The following is a 24,931-nucleotide window of genomic DNA, read 5'->3' on the forward strand; positions in this document are numbered from 1 at the left end:
TTGACTATAGACTGATCTATAGCCTTGACTATAGACTGATCTACAGTCTTGACTAAAGACTGATCTATAGTCTTGACCATAGAGTGATCTATAGTCTTGACTATAGACTGATCTATAGTCTTGACTATAGACTGATCTATAGTCTTGACTATAAACTGATCTATAGTCTTGACTATAGACTAATCTATAGTCTTGACTATAGACTGATCAATATTCTAGACTATAGAATGATCTGTAGTCTAGACTATAGGATGATCTGTAGTCTAGATTATAGGAAGATCAATAGTCAAGACTATAAGATGATCTAGTGTCTTGACTATAGACTGTCTATAGACTGACTTTTTTTATAGCAAATTATTTATTTTAATCTTAAAAATATGTAAATCTTAAAGATCGGTCTATAACTTTTCCAATCCCCTATATAAAGTCAGCTAAATATAAACACTACTCCAAATTATCATATGGTCGAACATTTCCACCATAATTTGTTATTTTCTTTTAACAAAATTTCACCATTCAATTATAAAATATTCCCACACTCATACTGGTTTATTATTTAATTCTATCGAGCAAAAAACAATCGATATTTGCCACAACAATTAGTTTCTCTTCATTTGTTTAGTTGAATGTCAGAATTGAAATTCAATTAAATTTTTGTTTTCGTGTATTATTAATGATACTGTGATATATGTAAGTATGTCCAACATTCATTCCGTATAGTTATGGATTTAATAATTTTTTTGTTTGGTTATTTCAAACAATATTACAATTGTTACAATCACTTATCAATTATTTCATATTATTGACATCTGTTAGAATATTTTCAATTTAATTGTGGAAATATTTAAGAGGATTTTCATTTGAAGTGATGATGATGATGATGGCTGGTTTTGTTATAACAAATGTATGTGGTATAGAAAATATTAGGGAAATTTGCAATTTGTTGAAAACCATATTTTTTGGGGGAATTCTCCATGAGAACTATTAGCTTAATGATCATTATGATAATTTTGTCTTTTTCATTTATTTCATAACCAAGTCTTAGATAATATATTTTTCTCCATTTCCTACCGGGATGCTAAATATTTCTACGTCCACATTTTAATTAAATTCTAACATTTTTAGTTGAATATAAAATTATTCCAAATAATATGTTTTGCCAAATTTTGTGACATTTAACAAATATATAATTGATCATTATAAAATAATTACTTCTACAATAATTTATGATAGAATTGTCGTATGTGTTATTGGCAATGTTTATTTTAGTTGTTTTTATCTACATAACTAATTATTTATTCTTAAATAAGTATAATCATTATTGTAATGACAATGATGACGCCATTGACCGATTATTTGCATGGTAATTTGTTTGTTTGTCCGTTTAAAATAAAAATACATGTCAACAATTGTCAATATGAATTATTTATGTATATGGCTAGAAGCTATCCATTAGGTTGGTAACAATTTCAGGGAAAATTTTTCTATAGAAAATAGTTCATTGATGAAAATTTTTAAAGTATTATAATATTTTTTATAGAAAATTGACGCTAATAGAAAAATGTTCATGTTAATACTATTCTATAGAAATCTTTTCACTTATGAGATTTTCTAAAGGAAAATGTTTAGTGATGAAATTTTTCTATACAAAAGTTTTCACTGATGGAGTTTTTCTGTAGGAAAATGTTCACTGATGAAATTTTTCTATAGGAAAATGTTCAATGATGAAGGTTTTCTATAGGAAAATGTTCAATGATGAAGATTTTCTAAGGAAAATGTTCACTGATAAATTTTTTCTTAAGGAAGTGAACATTTTCCTTAAGAAAAAAGATGAAGTTTTTCTATAGGAAAATTATAAAGTTTTTCATTAAGAAAATGTTCACTAATAATGTTTTCTATACAAAAATGTTCACTGATGAAAAATTTTCTGTAGAAAAATTTTTTCTGTAAAAAAATTATCACTGATAAACGTTCTCTATAGAAAAATCTTCACTGATGAACTTTTTCTACGGAAAAATCTTCACTGCTGAACGTTTTCTATAGAAAAATCTTAAATGATGAACTTTTTCTATAGAAAAATCTTCTTTGATGAACTTTTTCTAAAGAAAAACCTTTACTGATAAACTTTTTCTATAGAAAATCTTCACTGATGAACCCTTTCTGTAGAAAATCTTCTCTGACGAACGTTTTCTACAGAAAACTCTTCACTGATGAACTTTCTCTATAGAAAAATCCTCTCTGATGAACTTCACTGATGAACTTTTTCTGTAGAAAAATCTTCACTGATTATAATATTTTTTATAGAAAATTGACACTAATGAAATTTTTCTATAGAAAAATGTTCATATTATCACTGATAAACGTTCTCTATAGAAATATCTTCACTGATTAACTTTGTCTACAAAAAGGTCTTCACTGATGAACTTTTTCTGCAGAAAAATCTTCACTGATGAACTTCTTCTATAAAAAAATCTTTTCTGATAAACGTTTTCTACAGAGAAATCTTCGCTGATGAACTTTTTCTACAGAAATATCTCCACTGATGAAGTTTTTCTACAGAAAAATCTTCAATGATGAACTTTCTCTATAGAAAAATCCTCTCTGACGAACTTTTTCTATAAAAAATCTTCACTGATGAACTTTTTCTCAAGAAAAATCTCTAATGATGAAGTTTTTCTATAGAAAAATCTTCACTGATGAACTTTTTCTACTGAAAACTCTTCACTGATGAACTTTCTCTTTAGAAAAATTTTTACTAATGAACTTTTTCATCTTCACTGATGAACTTTTTCTATAGAAAAATCTTCACTGATGAACTTGCTCTATAGAAAAATCTTTACTGATGAACTTTTTCTATAGAAAATCTTCACTGATGAAGTTTTTCTATAGAAAAATCTTTTTCTACTGAAAACTCTTCACTGATGAACTTTCTCTTTAGAAAAATTTTTACTAATGAACTTTTTCATCTTCACTGATGAACTTTTTCTATAGAAAAATCTTCACTGATGAACTTGCTCTATAGAAAAATCTTTACTGATGAACTTTTTCTATAGAAAATCTTCACTGATGAAGTTTTTCTATAGAAAAATCTTCACTGATGAAATTTTTCTACAGAAAACTTTACACTGCTGAACTTTCTCTATAGAAAAAGCCCCTCTCTGATGAACTTTTTCTATAGAAAATCTTCACTGATGGACTTTTTCTATAGAAAAATCTTCACTGATGAACTTTTTTTATATAAATTTCTTCACTAATGAACTTTTTATATAGAAAAATCTTCAGTGTTGACCTTTTTCTACAGAAAAATCTTCACCTATGAACGTTCACTATAGAAAAATCTTTACTTTTATAGAAAAATCTTCACTGATGAACGTTTTCTATAGAAAAATCTTCACTGATGAAGTTTTCGTTTAGAAAAATTTTCACATAATGGTCACTGATGATCTCTTTCTATAGAAAAATTCCAATGATGAACTTTTTCTATAAAAAAATTATCACAGATGAACTTTTTCTATAGAAAAATCTTTGCTGATGAAGTTTTTCTATAGAAGAATCTTCACTGATGAAGTTTTTCTATAGAAATATCTTTACTAATGACATTTTTTATAGAAAAATTTTCACTGTTGAACTTTTTCTATAGAAAAATCTTAACTGGTGAACCATTTCTATAGAAAAATCTTTACTGATGAACTTTTTCTATATAAAAATCTTCACTGATGAAGTTTTCCTGTAGAAATATAATCACTGATGAACTTTGTCTATAGATCAATAATTGATTCAATTTTTCTCGATAAAATGTTCTCATATGAAATTTTTCTCAATAAAAATGTTCTCATATGAAATTTTTCTGTAGAAAAATGCTCACTTGCAAACATTTTCTATAAAAAATGTACACTGATTTTTTAGGTATTGATTTGATTTTTTAGTAAATTGCATGGATAGGTTAGAAAGGTGTCTGAAAATGATTTACCCCATAAATGTATTTCCAAATATGCCGTTATACATACAATGTAAACAGTAATTGACTATTTAAATAATAATATTTTTTAACCACTTTTTTGGTTATAATTTCTGGGGCGTGTAAAAAACCCACTTAAATAAGAATTTTTTTATAATTTTTTTCCAATTATTTGTTCTGTCCCATATTGTTTACAAGGACGACTACTAAAAGTTTTTATTTATTCAAGGAATCAACTAAAAAAAGGTTGTTATTTTTTATCAATAATTTTACCCTAAGACGGTTGTTCTTTTTTTTTTTTTTTGGAATATTTTCTTTTGTCGAACATTTTTGGACTATTTGTTTTTTAGTATTAGCCAACAATTTTTGTTGTTTTTATTTAGATAAGACAGTGTTTGTTTGTCTTGCGTGCTTTTGTTTACAGTCAATATATTTTTGAATAATCATTTATCACGTTACGCTGTGATAAGGTTAAAGTGGATAGAAAATATTTTTTAAGGGGAGAAACAATATGGAATGATATTTTTAAAGTATATAAAATTTTTAGTAATTTTGTTTGTTATCTGTCTATAATATAATATTTTTAGGTTCCTTTTGTTATTGTTTATTTTTTTTTTGTATATAACTTACCTATCAACAGCTATAGCCACTAAATGCAGTATAGAAGCTGTGCAACACAATACATCTATTGACGTCCAAATGTCACACAATTCCGGTCCCAATATCCAACCTTGACTTATCTATTTTCATTTTGTGTGGAAAAAAGAAAATAAAAATACATATTTTTTTTTCATTTAATAAACATTTTCATTTGAATTTAATTATTGCATTTTTTGGCTAATAAAATTTCTGTATTTTTCTTATAATGCAGATTCTGTTTTACTTAAGAGCAAATTGCAAATTCTTTTAATAATTTTTTAATTTAATTAAACTAAATTATTTCTCTTTGCAACATTATTTACATTCCATTACTAAATTATTATTTTATTGCATTACTCGGCGTATACTTTATATTTAATTAAGGGCAAATATTAAAATATCACTTATACGTCATGTAGGTCAACAAATATTTCAAAATATTTATATAGAAAAAATATCACTGATGAGATTTTTCAATAGAAACATTTTCATAAACTAGATTTTTCTATAGAAAAATAGTCAATGATGAAATTTTTCTATAGTAAAATGTTCATTGATAATGTTTTCTATAGAAAAATGTTCACTGATGAATTTTTTCTATAGAAAAATGTTCACTGATTAAGTTTTTCTATAGAAAAATGTTCACTGATGAAGTGTTTCTATAGAAAAGTGTTCACTGATGATGTTCTTCTATAGAAAAATGTTCACTGATGATGTTTTTCTATAGAAAAATGTTCACTGATGAAGTTTTTCTATAGAAAACTGTTCTCTGATGAAGTTCTTCTAGAAGTTTTTCTATAGCAAATTGTTCACTGATTGAGCTTTTCTGTAGAAAAATGTTAACTGATAAGATTTTTCTACAGAAAAATGTTCATTGATGAAAGTTTTCTGTAGAAAAATGTTCAATGATGCAAATTTTCTGTAAAAAAATGTTCAATGAAGATATTTTTCTTTAAAAAAATGGTCAATGATGAAATTTTTTTATAGAAAAATGTTCATTGATGAAATTTTTTTATAGAAATATGTTCCCTGATGAAATTTTTCTATAGAAAAAAGTTCACTGATGTATTTTTTATACAGAAAAATATTCAATGATGAAGTTTTTCTTAAGGAAAACGTTCACTGATAAAGTTATTCTTTAGGAAAATGTTCACTAATAAAATTTTTCTATACAAAAATGTTCACTGATGAACTTTTTCTATAGAAAAAAGATCACTGATGAAGCTTTTCTTCAGAAAAATCTTCACTGATGAAGTTATCCTTTAGAAAAATCTTAACTAATGATTTTTTCTATAGAAAAATGCTCACTAAAGAAATTTTTCTATAGAAAAATGTTCACTAAAAAAATTTCACTGATGAAGTGTTTCTATAGAAAAGTGTTCACTGATGATGTTCTTCTATAGAAAAATGTTCACTGATGATGTTTTTCTATAGAAAAATGTTCACTGATGAAGTTTTTCTATAGAAAACTGTTCTCTGATGAAGTTCTTCTATAGAAAAATGTTCATTGATAATGTTTTCTAGAGAAAAATGTTCATGATGAAGTTTTTCTATAGAAAAATGTTCACTGATGAAAATTTTCTATAGAAAAATTATACTTATGAAGTTTTTCTATAGCAAATTGTTCACTGATTGAGCTTTTCTGTAGAAAAATGTTAACTGATAAGATTTTTCTACAGAAAAATGTTCATTGATGAAAGTTTTCTGTAGAAAAATGTTCAATGATGCAAATTTTCTGTAAAAAAATGTTCAATGAAGATATTTTTTCTTTAAAAAAATGGTCAATGATGAAATTTTTTTATAGAAAAATGTTCATTGATGAAATTTTTTTATAGAAATATGTTCCCTGATGAAATTTTTCTATAGAAAAAAGTTCACTGATGTATTTTTTATACAGAAAAATATTCAATGATGAAGTTTTTCTTAAGGAAAACGTTCACTGATAAAGTTATTCTTTAGGAAAATGTTCACTAATAACATTTTTCTATACAAAAATGTTCACTGATGAACTTTTTCTATAGAAAAAAGATCACTGATGAAGCTTTTCTTCAGAAAAATCTTCACTGATGAAGTTATCCTTTAGAAAAATCTTAACTAATGATTTTTTCTATAGAAAAATGCTCACTAAAGAAATTTTTCTATAGAAAAATGTTCACTAAAAAAATTTCTATAGAAAATGTTGATTGACTAAATTTTTTTCGCAGAAAATGTTCACTGATGACTTTTTTCTATAGAAAAATGTTTACTAAAAAAGTTTTTCTATATAAAAATGTTCTCTAATGAAGTTCTATAGGAATATGTTCACTTTTCTATAGAAAAATGTTCACTAATGTAATTTTTCTATAGAAAAATGTTTACTAATGTAATTTTTCTATAGAAAAATGTTCACTAATGAAATTTTTCTATAGAAAAGTGTTCACTGATGAAATATTTCTATAGAAAAGTATTCACCGATGAAATTTTCTTATAGAAAATGTTCATTGATGATGTTTTTGTTCACTGTTAAAGTGTTTCTATAGAAAAAATTTCACTGATGAACATTTACTATATAGAAAAAAGTTCACAAATTAAAGTTTTCAACAGAAAAATGTTCACCGATAAAAGTTTTCTATAAAAATAAGTTACTAATGAAATTCTACATTGCGTATACTTAATATTTAATTAAAAGCAAATATTAAAATATTACTTATACGTTATGAAGCACAAATATTTGAAATATAAATAATTATAATTAAATTATTTAAAATGTATGTACTTTTGAGAAGATTAATAATTTCAATCAACTGAAATTATAAAATTTATAATTTTATTAATTATCTACCATATTTAAAGAAATTTATTTACACACAAATTTGTTTAATATTTATATAAACATACAATTCTCTTGGGTAATAGCAGTTGCACTATTATAAATAGTTACTGCAATTACTAAGGCTTGCAAAGCATATTAATTTTAATTTCAGGAGCTGTATACAATGAATTTTAAATAGAAAAAAAACAAGCTTTTAATATATTTTGCCAACTGATGCAAGCATCCTTATACAGTTCACTAAATTTTTATTTTCTTTTTCTAAACTCGAGATATTTTTACTACATTTAGCTAAATTTATGTGAACTTGCAACTTGTATCTATATATTATAAGCATTTACTTACCTCGTAAACAGCACCCAATGGCATTACTAGACAGGCGACAAATAAATCAGCTACAGCCAGTGATGCTACCAAGTAATTAGCAACATTTTGTAAATTTCGTTCCAAAATGATGGCAGCAATTACAAAAACATTGCCTGTTTGGTTGTTGTTTTATTTTCATTTTGTCATTGTCATAATTATTTAAAATGTCAGCATAAAAATAACCATTAATGACCACGAGGGTGGTAAGTTTATTAAGATGTTTTTTGTTGTTGCATATTGCCAATGGACACATGTGTGTAATAATAGCAGCAGCATCGTTAATATTGAGCACGATTTTTTTTTCGTTTGAGTTATTTTTCCATTTGTTATTATATGCATGCACATTCAGGTTTTGTAAAGGATTTTTAACAAAAATCATTTTTGAAGTTGTTTTTAAATGAAGTTGTCATTGTTGAAAATTGCGGAAGATACATAGTAAATGAAAAGAAATTAAGGGATGGACAAAAATTTTAATTTTTTAATAATTAATGGAAATTATATTTTTTTCATAAGAAATTTTTGTGCAGAAAATGTTGTTTTATTTTGAAACATTAACATAAATTTATTCAAATTATTGGCTTTTGTTATCTATGATTTTTGCCATTTTTCTAGGATGATATGGATTTTCTAAAAAATTTTCACTGATGAATTTTCACCAATGAATTTTCTTTTATAGCAAAATCTTCACTACTGTATTTACTTAATAAAGTTTTCAATTGAAATATGTTAACTAATGAAATTTTTCTATAGAAAATGGTTTACTAATGAAACTTTACACTGCGTATACTTAATATTTAATAAAAGCAAATATTAAAATATTGCTTATACGTTATGAGGGCCAGAACAGAATTTCAAAACTAAAAGTTAGTTAACTCTAAAACGATTTTTTTCTTTGGAAAAGTCATCACAGATGAAAAATTTCCATGGAACAATGTTCACTGATACTATTTTTCTATGGAAAAATATGTACTAATGAATTATTATATATAAAAGTTTTCAGTAAAGAATTCATTATAAATAAATATTTTAGGAAAAATAAGTAATGAAATTTTACACTGCGTATACTTAATATTTAATTAAAGCAAATATTAAAATATTACTTATACATTATAAAGGCCAAAAATTCATTTCATTTTCCTCGGTTCTACGATTTCTTTAGAAATAACAAAAATAAAAGAAAATCCGCAAAGCTGTGAAACCAACACTCATCGAAAAAATTTAATTTTTAATAAAATTTTCACAGGTTGCCTCAAATTTTTGCTCATATCCCCGTCATTTGTGGACGGAATTTGCTGAATAGGAAATTACTCGAAACCACTTCTGACAGAATATTGAAGACGAAGAGACAGTTGGACATTGCTTAACTGACTCCGCTAATTGTTGGTCAGTTAGTTAGTTAGTTAGTTAAGTTAGTTAGTTGGTTAGTTAGTTAGTTAGTTAGTTAGTTAGTTAGTTAGTTAGGTTAGTTAGTTCGTTAGTTAGTTAGTTAGTTAGTAGTTAGTTAGTTAGTTAGTTAGTTAGTTAGTTAGTTAGTAGTTAGTTAGTTAGTTAGTTAGTTAGTTAGTTAGTAGTTAGTTAGTAGTTAGTTAGTTAGTTAGTTAGTTAGTTAGTTAGTTAGTTAGTTAGTTAGTTAGTTAGTTAGTTAGTTAGTTAGTAGTAGTAGTTAGTTAGTTAGTAGTTAGTTAGTTAGTTAGTTAGTTAGTTAGTAGTTAGTTAGTTAGTTAGTTAGTTAGTTAGTTAGTTAGTTAGTTAGTTAGTAGTTGTAGTTAGTTAGTTAGTTAGGTAGTTAGTTAGTTAGTTAGTTAGTTAGTTAGTTAGTTAGTTAGTTAGTTAGTTAGTTAGTTAGTAGTTAGTAGTTAGTTAGTTAGTAGTTAGTTAGTTAGTTAGTTAGTTAGGTAGTTAGTTAGTTAGTAGTTAGTAGTTAGTTAGTTAGTTAGTTAGTTAGTTAGTTAGTTAGGTTAGTTAGTTAGTTAGTTAGTTAGTTAGTTGTAGTTAGTTAGTTAGTTAGTTAGTAGTTAGTTAGTTAGTTAGTTAGTTAGTTAGTTAGTTAGTTAGTTAGTTAGTTAGTTAGTAGTTAGTTAGTGTAGTTAGTTAGTTAGTTAGTAGTTAGTTAGTTAGTTAGTTAGTTAGTTAGTTAGTTAGTTAGTTAGTGTTAGTTAGTTAGTTAGGTAGTAGTTAGTAGTTAGTTAGTTAGTAGTTAGTTAGTTAGTTAGTTAGTTAGTTAGTTAGTTAGTAGTTAGTTAGTTAGTAGTTAGTTAGTTAGTTAGTTAGTTAGTTAGTTAGTTAGTTAGTTAGTTAGTTAGTTAGTTAGTTAGTAGTAGTTAGTAGGTAGTTAGTTAGTTAGTTAGTTAGTTAGTTAGTTAGTTAGTTTAGTTTAGTTAGTTAGTTAGTTAGTTAGTTAGTTAGTAGTTAGTTAGTTTAGGGTAGTTAGTTAGTTAGTTAGTTAGTTAGTTAGTTAGTTAGTTAGTTAGTTAGTAGTTAGTTAGTTAGTTCGTTAGTAGTTAGTTAGTTAGTTAGTTAGTTAGTTAGTTAGTTAGTTAGTTAGTTAGTTAGTTAGTTAGTTAGTTAGTTAGTTAGTTAGTAGTTAGTTAGTTAGTAGTTAGTTAGTTAGTTAGTTAGTTATTAGTTAGTAGTTAGTAGTTAGATTAGTTAGTTAGTTAGTTAGTTAGTTAGTTAGTTAGTTAGTTAGTAGTTAGTAGTTAGTTAGTTAGTTAGTTAGTTAGTTAGTTAGTTAGTTAGTTAGTTAGTTAGTTAGTTAGTAGTTAGTAGTTAGTTAGTTAGTTAGTTAGTTAGTAGTTAGTTAGTTAGTTAGTTCGTTAGTTAGTTGTTAGTTAGTTAGTAGTTAGTTAGTAGTTAGTTAGTTAGTTAGTTAGTTAGTTAGTTAGTTAGTTAGTTAGTTAGTTAGTTAAGTTAGTTAGTAGTTAGTTAGTTAGTTAGTTAGTTAGTTAGTTAGTTAGTTAGTTAGTTAGTTAGTAGTTAGTTAGTTAGTTAGTTAGTAGTTAGTAGTTAGTTAGTTAGTAGTAGTAGTTAGTTAGTTACTTTGTTAGTTAGCTCAATAATTCAATTCAATGTGACATATGACTTCTGGTCGCGTATATTCTTAAAATTATATAAATTTAAATGAATATAAAAAGCTCTTTAATATTGAGCGCAACAACTTAATCAAAGTACATACAACAGGAACTTATTTTTACTAGCTTTGAGAATATTTAATTTTGTTTGTTTAGAAATCAAAAGAAATACACCCCCTCCCCACCAAACAACCAACCCCTCCATTTACTTAGGTGTCTAGTGTTTGTCTTTACATATCATTTCCACAGAAAATGTTAATAAAGCCATTTTGTTACGAGTGCAAAGTCAGCTTTTATGATGTTTTTCTATTTTAACATTTTTTTGTATTTACTTTCTCACATTATTTTTCTTTATTTACTTAAAAAACCTACAAAGGTACAATAGTTTTTTTAGCCTTTTTTGGTTTTTTTTAAGTGCACACACTAAAAAGCTGAAATGACCTTGTAATTTTTTTTGTTTAATTTTTCACCAAAAATAGTGTTTTAAAAATAATGTAAAACATATATAAAGGAAAGTCCCAGAAAAAATTTTCATTCGAAAATAAAGCTCAAAGTAATAGTGATTGTTACCAACAGCTAGATATTTTAGAACAGGTAAACAGAAATAAAATAATTTTATATCAACTTTGGTATGTGCTTAACATTATTAGACTAGTTTAACGTAATGACGACGGTATGTAGTAGTTATAGAAATGTATTTTGTTAAGAAGGTGAATACATTTTGGAAGCTTTATTAGTGTATTCTGCTGGGTTATTAAAAATCTAAAAAAACATATTCATAGTATGTAGGTTTATAAATAGAAATATTTATGAACAATTCATTCTTTGTAAAAAATGAAGATTCAAAATGTAGAGCATTTTTAAGTGGTACCTCGAAGTTGTTTTCTGCCAAATTTTGATCAAGCCGCAATTGTGGTAAATATTTAATGTTTGGAAAATGGAATTATTTAAAGAAGAAAGAGAAAACACTGCAATGTTTAAAGCTATTTTTAAAAGGACAGTAGTTAGTACCACAACGATTCATATATGTAAAATTTTTACCGCAAAGTGGAACGAAGCTTATATAAACAAAAAGACAGTTCCAAAAGAGTTGCCATGTAGAAGGTTAACTTCAAATTATTTCAACTTTTTTCTCAATTTTTTAAAGATGTTAAAAATTTCATTTTTTAAGTTTCCAAAACTTTCATCATTATATTATTGTTATTATTTTTTTTAACTCAAATATAAAACAAAGTAAACTACAAAAAAAATACTTTCCCAATTCAATCATAAATAAAGACTTTTTCTTCTGAAAAAAAAAAAACGAAACACATAAAATTTTCAAATTTGCTTTCTTATCAACGTCACTTTTTCCTCCTCCACCACCCAGTACAAAAAATACATATAAAAAGTATTAAAATGTTAAGACTTTCTTATTTTCTCTTTACTTTTTGTTTTACTAATCTTTTTTAAGTTTTTAATATCCAACAACATTTTACGATTCGTATAATTTTTTAAGTGTATTAAAACATAATCATTTCAAATGGTTTATCAAGATTTTTTTTTCGAGAAAGATGGCAACAATGTTTTATTATTTACAGGTATAAAAAAATTTTAGAAGTTTTTCCGAAAACTTCATTTAATATAAATTAAAAGAAGAAACTGTTTGAATTTTTTAATAGTTTTCAGAAAAAAAAGAAACAAGTATTTACCAAAGAGTAGTTATTGTAGAAAACCAAATGTAAAAAATATTGGGAAATTACTCTTGCTGTCTGAAAAACACCATGGTTATTTTGTAGTTTTATAAAAAAAAAGTAAAGTATTTGAGTGAAGTTAAAACAAAAACTTAAAAGAGTGAAATAGACATGAAGTGGAAGTTATTTTTATTTCCATTTAAAATGTCAGAAACATCGGGAACATGAACAATGCAAGTTGATGTGAAATATTTGGTAGAATCGCACTTTTCACAGAAGGATAAAAGTAAATAAAAAAATTTTATATTTAAAAACAATCGACCACTGCACAGTGGTCAAGAAAAGGTCAAGAGTTGTTGTGGAGATGTTCTCGTATGTAAAATTTTTTAATTAACCAACTAACTAACTAACTAACTAATAACTAACTAACTAACTAACTACTACTAACTACTAACTAACTAACTAACTAACTAACTACTAACTAACTAACTAACTAACTAACTACTACTAACTAACTACTAACTAACTAACTACTAACTAACTAACTAACTAACTAACTACTAACTAACTAACTAACTAAACTAACTAACTAACTAACTAACTAACTAACTAACTAACTACTAACTACTACTAACTAACTAACTAACTAACTAACTAACTAACTAACTAACTAACTAACTAACTAACTAACTAACTAACTAACTAACTAACTAACTAACTAACTAACTAACTACAACTAACTAACTACTAACTAACTACTAACTAACTAACTACTAACTAACTACTAACTAACTAACTAACTAACTAACTAACTAACTAACTAACTACTAACTAACTAACTACTAACTACTACTAACTAACTAACTAACTAACTAACTACTAACTAACTACTAACTAACTACTAACTAACTACTACTAACTAACTACTAACTAACTAACTAACTAACTAACTAACTAACTAACTACTAACTAACTAACTAACTAACTAACTAACTAACTAACTAACTAACTAACTAACTAACTAACTACTAACTACTAACTAACTAACTAACTAACTAACTAACTAACTAACTACTAACTAACTACTAACTAACTAACTAACTAACTAACTAACTAACTAACCTAACTAACTAACTACTAACACTAACTAACTACTAACTAACTAACTAACTAACTAACTAACTAACTAACTAACTAACTACTAACTACTAACTAACTAACTAACTAACTAACTAACTACTAACTAACACTAACTAACTAAACTAACTAACTAACTAACTAACTAACTAACTAACTAACTAACTAACTAACTAACTAACTAACTAACTAACTAACTAACTAACTAACTAACTACTAACTAACTAACTAACTAACTACTAACTACTAACTACTAACTAACTAACTAACTAACTAACTAACTAACTAACTACTAACTAACTAACTAACTAACTAACTACTAACTAACTAACTAACTAACTAACTAACTAACTAACTAACTAACTAACTACTAACTAACTAACTAACTAACTAACTAACTAACTAACTAACTAACTAACTAACTAACTAACTACTAACTAACTAACTAACTAACTAACTAACCTAACTAACTAACTAACTAACTAACTAACTACTAACTAACTACTACTAACTAACTAACTAACTAACTAACTAACTAACTAACTAACTACTAACTAACTAACTAACTACTAACTAACTAACTAACTAACTAACTACTACTAACTAACTAACTAACTAACTAACTACTACTAACTAACTAACTAACTAACTAACTAACTAACTAACTAACTAACTACTACGAACTAACTAACTAACTAACTAACTAACTAACTAACTACTAACTAACTAACTAACTAACAACTAACTAACTAACTAACTAACTAACTAACTAACTAACTACTAACTAACTACTAACTAACTAACGACTAACTAACTAAACTAACTAACTAACTAACTAACTAACTAACTACAACTAACTAACTAACTAACTAACAACTAACTAACTAACTAACTAACTAACTAACTAACTAACTAACTAACTAACTACTAACTAACTACTAACTAACTAACTAACTAACTAACTAACTAACTACTAACTAACTAACTAACTAACTACTAACTAACTAACTAACTAACTAACTAACTACCTAACTAACTAACTAACTAACTAACTAACTAACTAACTAACTAACTAACTACTAACTACTAACTAACGAACTAACTAACTAACTACCTAACTAACTACTAACTAACTAACTAACTACTAACTACTAACTAACTAACTAACTAACTAACTACTAACTAACTAACTAACTACTAACTAACTAACTAACTAACTAACTAACTAACTAACTAACTAACTACCTAACTAACTGGCGGAGTCGATTAAGCCATGTCCGTCTGTCTGAAGACCTTTTAGATCTTTTCTGAAGACCACAGATATTTTTGGGACGCTAGATATCTTTCATGAAGTTTCCTATTTAAAATCAGAGAAATCCGTCCATAAATGATGCAGATATGAGCAAAAGTCCGAGACAAGCTCTGAAAATTTTATGAAAAAAGCAACAACAATATTCATTTGGCGTTGCTGTTGTTCTGTGTTTTGTTATTGATAAAGAAGTCGGGAAAAGTGAAATAAATTAAAATTTTCAAAATTATTTTTGTAAACACACTATTTTATATTCTATAGTTCAGGAGCTACCCATTCCTGATGAAGAAACAAGTAAGAAATTATAGTACCAAATTTCACAATAAGACGGGCATAGCTAAATCGACTCAGAAAATGATTCTAAGCTGATTGGTATACTTTAAGGTGGGTATAGGACCAATATTATTGTGCTGAAGTGGTGTGGGTTATAAAAAATAGATTTCCTATGAATATAATAGAAAAACATTGAGACTAATTGAAGTATTTTTTGTTTTTTCTCAATCTGAACTCTAATGAAATTCAAAGAAATTAATGAATAAACAAAATTTTAACAAATACATATTTATCTATTAAAGTATAATTAAAATCATTATTGTTTTGCTGACTTTATTAATTTTCAACAAACAAAATAATTTTTTTTCCTCAAGCAGCAAATGAAGCTTAACATTTGTATATTTTAAAATAATTGTACTTGTTGCTCTTACTTATTAAAAACGAAAAAGAAACCTTTATTTTTTCTTTTATATTGTTTACTTACGACAACAATATTTAAACCCCATAAATATTCTTTATTAGCGGCCCATTTAAAGGAATCACGAGTCAGCAGGAGCGAGAGAGGGTTTTATGGGTTTATACAAAAATCGCACAACAAATTGAAGCATTAATCGAAAATAATTGAATACAGTAAAACTGCTGCTTTAGCACAAAAACTACGCTAAATTGCTGAATACAACCGCAAAATATTGTGGGTTTCTTCGAACACATTTCATTACAATAATTGACCATTGTAAATGGTGGCTTTAATGGTTGTAAGCTGTCTTAAAGGGGAGGTGGGGTTGCTTTGAAGGAATTGGAAAACGCCTTAAATACTTTCTTTTGCCTTTTTGTTTATTATTCATAAATTTTTGACCTGAACATTAAACAGCAAAGCAGGAATATAATAAAAGGACTGAAAAAGAGCCAAAACACAAATAACAATAATTAATGGATGTAAGTAAAGAAAAGAATACACGGCTTAACGATCTAAACACGCCGATAATAAAAATTGTTTATAGACATTAAAAGTGCAAAATGTGAAATGGAAAAAACGTTGTTATTACTAGATAAAACAAGGACTAAGTGATGCTGCCAGTTAGTTGTAAAAATTTCTTGTTGAATTTCTACTTAATGTTTCACTTTAACTCGCTTAATATTTCAACTGTTAGACAAATATTCAATTGATTTTAGTCTTTGCTTATAAATTTAAGCCTTAGAGAAACATTATGCTGCTTGCAGAATTTCATTTGGATGTTTTTTTTTAGAGACAAGACTACGCTGGGAGTGTAAATGTGGTTTGGTTTTATTAGGGTGAATTTTTTAAAAATAATGTGAAAATTTTATCGAAGATTTCTATAAAAGAGAAAATTTATCAAAAATTTTCTATAGAAGAGAATATGTTATCGAAAATTTCTATAAAAGAGAAAATTTTATCGAAAATTTTCTATAAAAGAAAGAATTTGATCGAATATTTTCTATAAAAGAAAGAATTTGATCGAAAATTTTCTATAAAAGAATGAATTTTATCGAAAATTGCCTATAAAAGAAAGAATTTTATCGAAATTTTTCTATAAAAGAAAGAATTTATTGAAAATTTTCTATAAAGAGAATATTTTATTTCATCGAAAATTTTCTATAAAAGAGAATATTTTATTTTATCGAAAAGTTTCTATAAAAGAGAAATTTTATCGAAAATTTTCTATAAAAGAGAAAATTTTATCGAAAATTTTCTATAAAGAGAAAATTTTATCGAAAATTTCTATAAAAGAGAAAATTTTATCGAAAATTTTCTATAAAAGAGAAAATTTTATCGAAAATTTTCTATAAAAGAGAAATTTTATCGAAAATTTTCTATAAAAGTGAAAATTTTATCGAAAATTTTCTATAAAAGAGAAAATTTTATCGAAAATTTTCTATAAAGAGAAAATTTTATCGAAAATTTTCTATAAAAGAGAAAATTTTATCGAAAATTTTCTATAAAAGAGAAAATTTTATCGAAAATTTTCTATAAAAGAGAAAATTTTATCGAAAATTTTCTATAAAAGAGAAAATTTTATCGAAAATTTTCTATAAAAGAGAAATTTTATCGAATAAATTTTTCTATAAAAGAGAAAATTTATCGAAATTTTTCTATAAAAGAGCAAATTTCATCGAAAATTGTCTATAAAAGAGATATTTTGTCGGAAATTGTCTACAAAATGGAATATTTTATTGAAAATTTTCCATAAAAAAAAGAAAATTTTATCGAAAATTTCCATAAAAAAAGAAAATTTATCGAAATTTTCTATAAAAGAGAAAATTTTATCGAAAATTTTCTATAAAAGAGAAAATTTTATCGAAAATTTTCTATGAAGAGAGAATTTATCGAAAATTTTCTATAAAAAAAGAGAATTTATAGAAAAATTTCTATAAAAAGAGAGAATTTTATCAAAAATTTTCAATAAAAGAGATAATTTTATTCGAAAATTTTCTATAAAAGAGAATAATTTTTACCGAAAATTTTCCATAAAAAAAATAAAATATTATCGAAAATTTTCTATAAAAGAGAGAATTTTATCGAAAATTTTCTATAAGAGAGAGAATTTATCGAAAATTTTCTATAAAAGAGAGCCATTTTATCGAAAATTTTCTATAAAAGAGAGGATTTTATCGAAATTTTCTATAAAGAGAGAATTTTATCGAACATTTTCTATAAAAGAGAGGATTTTACAGAAAATTTTCTGTAAAGAGAGAATTTATATCGAAAATTTCTATAAAAGAGAGAATTTTTCGAAAAATATCTACAAAAGAGAGATTTTATCGACAATTTTCTATAAAAGAGAACATTTTATCGAAAATTTTCTTTAAAAGAGAACATTTTATCGAAAATTTTCTATAAAGAGAACATTTTATCGACAATTTTCTATAAAAGAGAACATTTTATCGAAAATTTCCTATAAAAGAAACATTTATCAAAAGTTTTCTAAAAAGAAAAAATTTTCAAAAATTTTCCATAAAAGGTTAACTTTTTATAAAAGAGAAAGTTTTAGCGATCATGTCTATAAGAGAGAAAGTTTTAATCGAAAATTTTCTATAAAGAGAAAATTTTCATTTTGTTTTTTATAAAAGAGAAAGTTTCTATAAAACTTTCTCTCTTATAGAAAATCTTCGATAAAATTTTCTATAAAAGGAAAATTTTTTCTATAAAAGAGAAAATGTTATCAAAATTTTCTATAAAGAGACAATTTTATTGAAATGGAGGTATTCTTTCTTCTTTCATAAAAACAAACTCCCCTAATCTATCCATCCTTATGACTTTAGATGTGCGTATGTTAATCGCACACAAAATTGCCTAATAAATGTGCCATTAGTTTCTTTTGGCCATATAATAATGTGAAAGGAAAATTATGGACTGAGATTATTACATTATGTGCTAATGTCGTGGAAAATCATTTGTTTCTATTACGTGATATCAACAAACGAATAAAAAAAAAAAACGAAAATAAACTAAAAGATTAAATATGTTTATTAATATTTAAAACTACTGTAAACAAAGAACAGAACAGAACAAAAGAAAAGAAAAGTATTAATTGAATATAAAGCTGTACCGAACATTTCTTTTCAAATTTGTAATTTTAACTTAAAGTTGCTGCTTTTAAACAACCACTTAGGAAAAACAAGTCTGGGGGAAAAAATCAATAAACAACCTAATAGAAAACAAACAATTAACTTCACTTCATTTAGGGCTTTTTTGTGTAAAATTTAAAATCATAAAATTAAAAATATCTAATTTTTTCCTTTTTGAAAAAACCATTTGGTGACTTTATTGTCTTTGAATTAAGGCCACAATTTGTGGTCGGGTTAATACGTTTTCTTTTCCCAAAAACCCCCTTCACCCACCTTAATACCATTGTTATTCTTAACTAGCGAAAATGAAAACAAATAAAAGAAAAAACCTTAAGATTTCTTGGAAAAAAGTAAGAAAAAAAGAGTTAATGTTGTAAAAAGGTAAGACACCTTTTATCATAATATTATTTACAAACAGACCATGTTTTCACTTTGAATTATCGACCAAGAAAATAAAAAGCACTTACTGCTTACAACACCAAAATTATATTTGCCAACAGAAAAACATGTTTAATTTGATGATGAGGGTATAAAAAAAGGTGGGAAAAAATTAATAAATGAACATTAAAGAAATAGAAAAATAGAGAAATTTTAAAGTAAATTTTCTCTTTAAAGAAAGTTTCGTTTATTTTATCCAAAATCTTTATAGAAAATTTTCAATACAATGTTCACATTTTAATAAGTTTTTCTCTTTTAGAAACAAATGTTTGATAAATTGCTTTTTTACGGAAATTTTTGATAAATTGATATCTTTATAGAACAGTTTTAGTAATATTCTCTTTAAAGAGAATTTTCGATAAATCACTTTCATGGAAAATTTTCGATAAAATTTTACATATAGAAATTTTCGATAAATTCTCTTTATAGAAAATTTTCGATAAAATTCTCTCCTTTATAGAAAACTTTCGATAAATTCTCTCTTTATAGAAAATTTTCGATAAAATTCTCTCTTTATAGAAAATTTTCGATAAAATTCTCTCTTTATAGAAAATTTTCGATAAATTTCTCTCTTTATAGAAAATTTTCGATAAAATCTCTCTTTTATAGAAATTTTCGATAAAATTCTCTCTTTATAAAAATTTTCGAAAATATCTCTTTATAGAACATTTTCGATAAAATTATCTCTTCTATAGAAATTTTTCGATAAAATTATCTCCTTTATAGAAACTTTTGGATAAAATTCTCTTTTATAGAAAATTTTCGATAAAATTTTCTCTTTTATAGAAATTTTTGACAAATTTTCTTTTTTATAGAAATTTTTGACAACATTTTCTTTTTTATAGAAAATTTTGATAACATTTTCTCTTTTATACAAATGTTCGATAAAATTTTCTCATTTATACAAAATTTCGATAAAATTTCTCTTTATACAAATTTTCGTTAAAATTTTCTCTTGTAGAAATTTTCGATAAAATTTTCTCTTTTATAGAACATTTTCGATAAAATTTTCTCTTTATAGAACATTTTCGATAAAATTTTCTCTTCTATAGAAAATTTTCGATAAAATCTTCTATAGAAAATTTTCGATAAAATTTTCTCTTCTATAGAAAATTTTCGATAAAATTTTCTCTTCTATAGAAAATTTTCGATAAAATTTTCTCTCTATAGAAAATTTTCGATAAAATTTTCTCTTCTATAGAAAATTTTCGATAAAATTTTCTCTTCTATAGAAAATTTTCATAAAATTTTCTCTTCTATAGAAATTTTCGATAAAATTTTCTCTTCTACAGAAAATTTTCGATAAAATTTTCTCTTCTATAGAAAATTTTCGATAAAATTTTCTCTTTATAGAAAATTTTCGATAAAATTTTCTCTTCTATAGAAAATTTTCGATAAAATTTTCTCTTCTATAGAAAATTTTTGATAAAATTTTCTCTTTATAGAAAATTTTGATAAAATTTCTCTTCTATAGAAAATTTTCGATAAAATTTTCTCTATAGAAAATTTTCGATAAAATTTTCTCTTTTATAGAAAATTTTCGGATAAAATTTTCTCGTTATAGAAATTTCGATGAAAATTTTCACCTTTAATAAAAAATTTTCGATAACATTTCCTTTTATAGAAAATTGCGATAACATTTTCTCTTTTATAAAAAATTTCGATAACATTTTTCTCTTTTATAGAAATTTTTTCGATATCATTTTCTCTTTTATAGAAAATTTTCGATAACATTTTCTCTTTTATAGAAAAGTTTCGATAAAATTTTCTCTTTTATAGAAAATTTTCGATAAAATTTTCTCTTTATAGAAAATTTTCGATAAAATTTCTCTTTTATAGAAATTTTCGATAAAATTTCTCTTTTAGAACATTTTCGATAAAATTCTCTCTTTTATAGAAAAGTTTCGATAAAATTCTATCTTTTACAGAAAATCTTCCATAAAATTCTATCTTTTATAGAAAATTTTCGATAAAATTCTCTCTTTTATTAAAAATTTTCGATAAAATTATCTCTTTCACAAAAAATTTTCTAATTTATTCTCTCTTTTATAGAAAATTTTCGATAAATTCTGTCTTTTATAGAAAATTTTTGATAACATTTTCTCTTTTATAAAAATTTTCCATAAAATTTTCGCTTCTATAGAAATTTTTTTTCTTTTACAGGAAATTCGATAAAATGTTTCCTTTTATAGAAAATTTTTGATAAAATTTCTCTTTTATAGAAAATTTTTGATAAAAATTTCTCTTTTTAGAAAATGTTTGATAAAAATTTCTCTTTTTAGAAAATGTTTGATAAAATTTTCTCTTTTATGGAAAATTTTCAATAGAATTTCCTCTTTTATGGAAAATTTTCGATAAAATTTTCTCTTTTATAAAATATTTTTTATAAAATTTGCTCTTTTATAAAAGATTTTCGATAACATTTTCTCTTTTATAGAAAATTTTCTATTAAATGTTCTCTATACAGAAAAATTTGCTACAAAATTTTCTTTTTATAAAAAATTTGTTACAATATTATCTCTATAGGAAATTTTTTTGTAAAATTATTAATTTATTGTTTAAATTTTCTTTAAAATTCTATATGTACTAACGTAGCTTGAAAAGCAATCAATTTGCAAAAGTTAAAACAATTTAAAAATTATTGAAATATCAATAAACATCAATAATCACAATTATAATTGCTGATGTTTTCTTTTTATTTTATTAATTTAAACAGTTTTTTTTTTCTCTTCAAAAATTTTCAACTTGATTGCATTTTAAATGATTCACATTTAACACTCTCTTGCTTAACTACACATTTGTGTTTTTACTTTCGTTTATATTATTTTTTTCTTAAAACAAAATAAATTGATTTCATTAATATAAGATACAGCTTTAGGTTCAATACAATCCATTTTATTTTGTTCATTTCATTTTGAATGTGTGTGTGTATGTGTTTCTTTTCACATTTTTCCCAAGTCGCATATTTGTATTGGCATTTATTCATTTGTTTTTCTTTTTATATTTAACTCTATGCAGTATTTGGTCTTGTAAAATATAGTGCGTGAGTAAACTCATTTTGCTTGTGTGTGCGTTAAGGAGAAATTGAAAGAAATGAGAAAAAAATTAAAGTACACAAATACATAATCATTGAAATTGATTATTTACAAACATACATACTACCTACTTTTATATGTGCTTTTTCGTACATTTAGTTATACTCTCTTATAGAAACACATAAAATAAATAATTTGAAATGAAAATAAGAGCAAAAATAAAAGTGTATAAAAGCAAAAGAAAGTAAATAGATTTCACTTACACATACACTTACCTACATTCAGACTATAATGAAAATATTCAACAAAAAAAAAATGACACATTTAACAATACAAAATACAATTAAACAAGAAAAGAAGATTGGGATTGAGATTCTATCTTGAGAGGCTTCTCTATACCCTAGAACATTTTCAAAATTTTTTGATAAAATTTTCTCTTTTATATCGAAAATTTTAGATAAGATTTTCTCTTTTATAGAAAAATTTCGATAAAATTTTCTCTTTTATGGAAAAATTTGGAAAAATTTTCGATAAATTTTTTTATTTAAAGAAAATTTTTAATAAAATTTTCCGTTTTATAGAAAATTTTCGATAAAAATTACTCTTTTATAGAAAATTTTCGATACAACTTTCTCTTTAATAAAAAATTTTTTGATACAATTTTCTCTTTTATGGAAAATTTTCGATACAATTTTCTCTTTTATAGATAATTTTCGATACAATTTTCTCTTTAATAGACGTTTTTCGATAAAATTTTCTCTTTTATAGAAAATTTTCGATAAATTTTCTCTTTTATAGATAATTTTAGATACAATTTTCTCTTAAATAGAAAAATTTTCGATAAATTTTATTTTTTATAGATAATTTTCGATACAATTTCCCTTTAATAGACTTTTTTCGACAAATTTTCTCTTTAATAGAAAATTTTCGATAAATTTTCTCTTTTTTCTTTTTTCGATAAATTTTCTCTTTATAGAAAATCTTCGATAAATTTTCTCTTTTATAGATAACTTTCGATACAATTTTCTCTTTAATAGACTTTTTTCGATAAATTTTCTCTTTTATAAAAAATTTTCGATAAATTTTCTCTTTTAAAAAAATTTTTTTGATAAATTTTCTCTTTTATAGAAAATTTTCGATAAATTTTCTCTTTCATAGAAAATTTTGATAAATTTTCTCTTTATAGAAAATTTTCGATAATTTTCTCTTTATAGAAAATTTTCGATAAATTTTCTCTTTTATAGAAAATTTTCGATAAAATTTTCTCTTTTATAGAAAATTTTCGATAAAATTTTCTCTTTTATAGAAAATTTTCGATAAAATTTTTTCTTTATAGAAAATTTTCTCTTTTATAGAAAATTTTCGATAAAATTTTCTCTTTTATAGAAAATTTTCGATAAAATTTTCTCTTTATAGAAAATTTTCGATAAAATTTTCTCTTTTATAGAAAATTTTCGATAAAATTCTCTCTTTTATAGAACATTTTCGATAAAATTCTCTCTTTTATAGAACATTTTCGATACAATTTTCTCTTTTATAGAACATTTTCGATACAATTTTCTCTTTTATAGAAATTTTATCGAAAATGTTCTCTTTTATAGGAAATTTTCGATAAAATGTTCTCTTTTATAGAAAATTTTCGATAAATTTTCTCTTTTATAGAAATTTTTCGATAAAATGTTCTCTTTTATAGAACATTTTCGATACAATTTTCTCTTTTATAGAACATTTTCGATAAAATGTTCTCTTTTATAGAAAATTTTCGATAAAATGTTCTCTTTTATAGATAACTTTCGATAAATTTTCTCTTTTATAGATAACTTTCACTTTTGATAAATTTTCTCTTTTATAGATAACTTTCGACACAATTTTCTCTTTTATAGATAACTTTCGATACAATTTTCTCTTTTATAGAAAAATTTCGAAAATTTTTCTATTTATAGATAATTTTTTGATATAATTTTCTCTTTAATAGAAAATTTTCGATAAATTTTCTCTTTTATAGACAATTTTCAATACAACTTTCTCTTTAATAGAAAATTTTCGATAAATTTTCTCTTTTATAGATAATTTTCGATACGATTTTCTCTTTTACAGAAAATTTTCTATAAATTTTCTCTTTTTAATAAACATATTTCGAAAAATTTTCTCTTTTATAGATAATTTTCGTTACAGTTTTTCTTTCATAGAAAATTTTCTCTTTAATGGACATTTTTCGATAAAATATTCTCTTAAAAAGTTTTCGATACAATTTTCTCTTTGATAGAAAATGTTCAATAATTTTTTCTTTCTTTCTATAAAAGGCGAAATTATCTCTTATATTTTATGCAAATACCACTTTAAGAAGATTTTCGTTAAGATTTTTTCTATATAGAAAATTTGTGAAGAAATTTTCGATTAAGTTTTCTCTTTGTAAAGTTTACTCTTTTTACAAAATTTTCTATCAATTTTAAACTCACATTATCTTTAAATATCAAATATTTTTTTCAATTAATTTGCTTTAACCATTCAGCCATATTGTAATTTTATTTAAATAAAAATATTTAATTTCCAATCCATAATAAAGTGCCTTAAGGAATTCACAAAGGCGTTCCCACCCACACATATTGAATGTGTTCAAAAATGTATTAATGAT

General features: G+C 24.1%; 1 protein-coding gene across 1 annotated transcript in view; it reads right to left on the reverse strand.

Annotated features, from left to right (window-relative positions):
- Positions 1-4,335: 4,335 nt before the first annotated feature.
- The window catches only part of LOC119613846 (5-hydroxytryptamine receptor 2A-like), a 30,455-nt gene continuing 9,859 nt past the window's right edge, over positions 4,336-24,931 (reverse strand). Inside the window, exons 3-4 of the mRNA XM_037969913.1 lie at positions 7,752-7,885; positions 4,336-4,698 (exon numbers count right to left, since the gene is read on the reverse strand). Coding sequence (XP_037825841.1) covers positions 4,585-4,698; positions 7,752-7,885 — 248 coding nt within the window. The 3' untranslated portion in view covers positions 4,336-4,584. The remainder of the gene's footprint in view (positions 4,699-7,751; positions 7,886-24,931) is intronic.

The sequence above is a fragment of the Lucilia sericata genome, unplaced genomic scaffold (genome assembly GCF_015586225.1).
Source record: "Lucilia sericata isolate MDLA Ls3-8-SP2 unplaced genomic scaffold, ASM1558622v1 Contig002362F_arrow, whole genome shotgun sequence".
Taxonomy (NCBI): Eukaryota; Metazoa; Arthropoda; class Insecta; order Diptera; family Calliphoridae; genus Lucilia; species Lucilia sericata.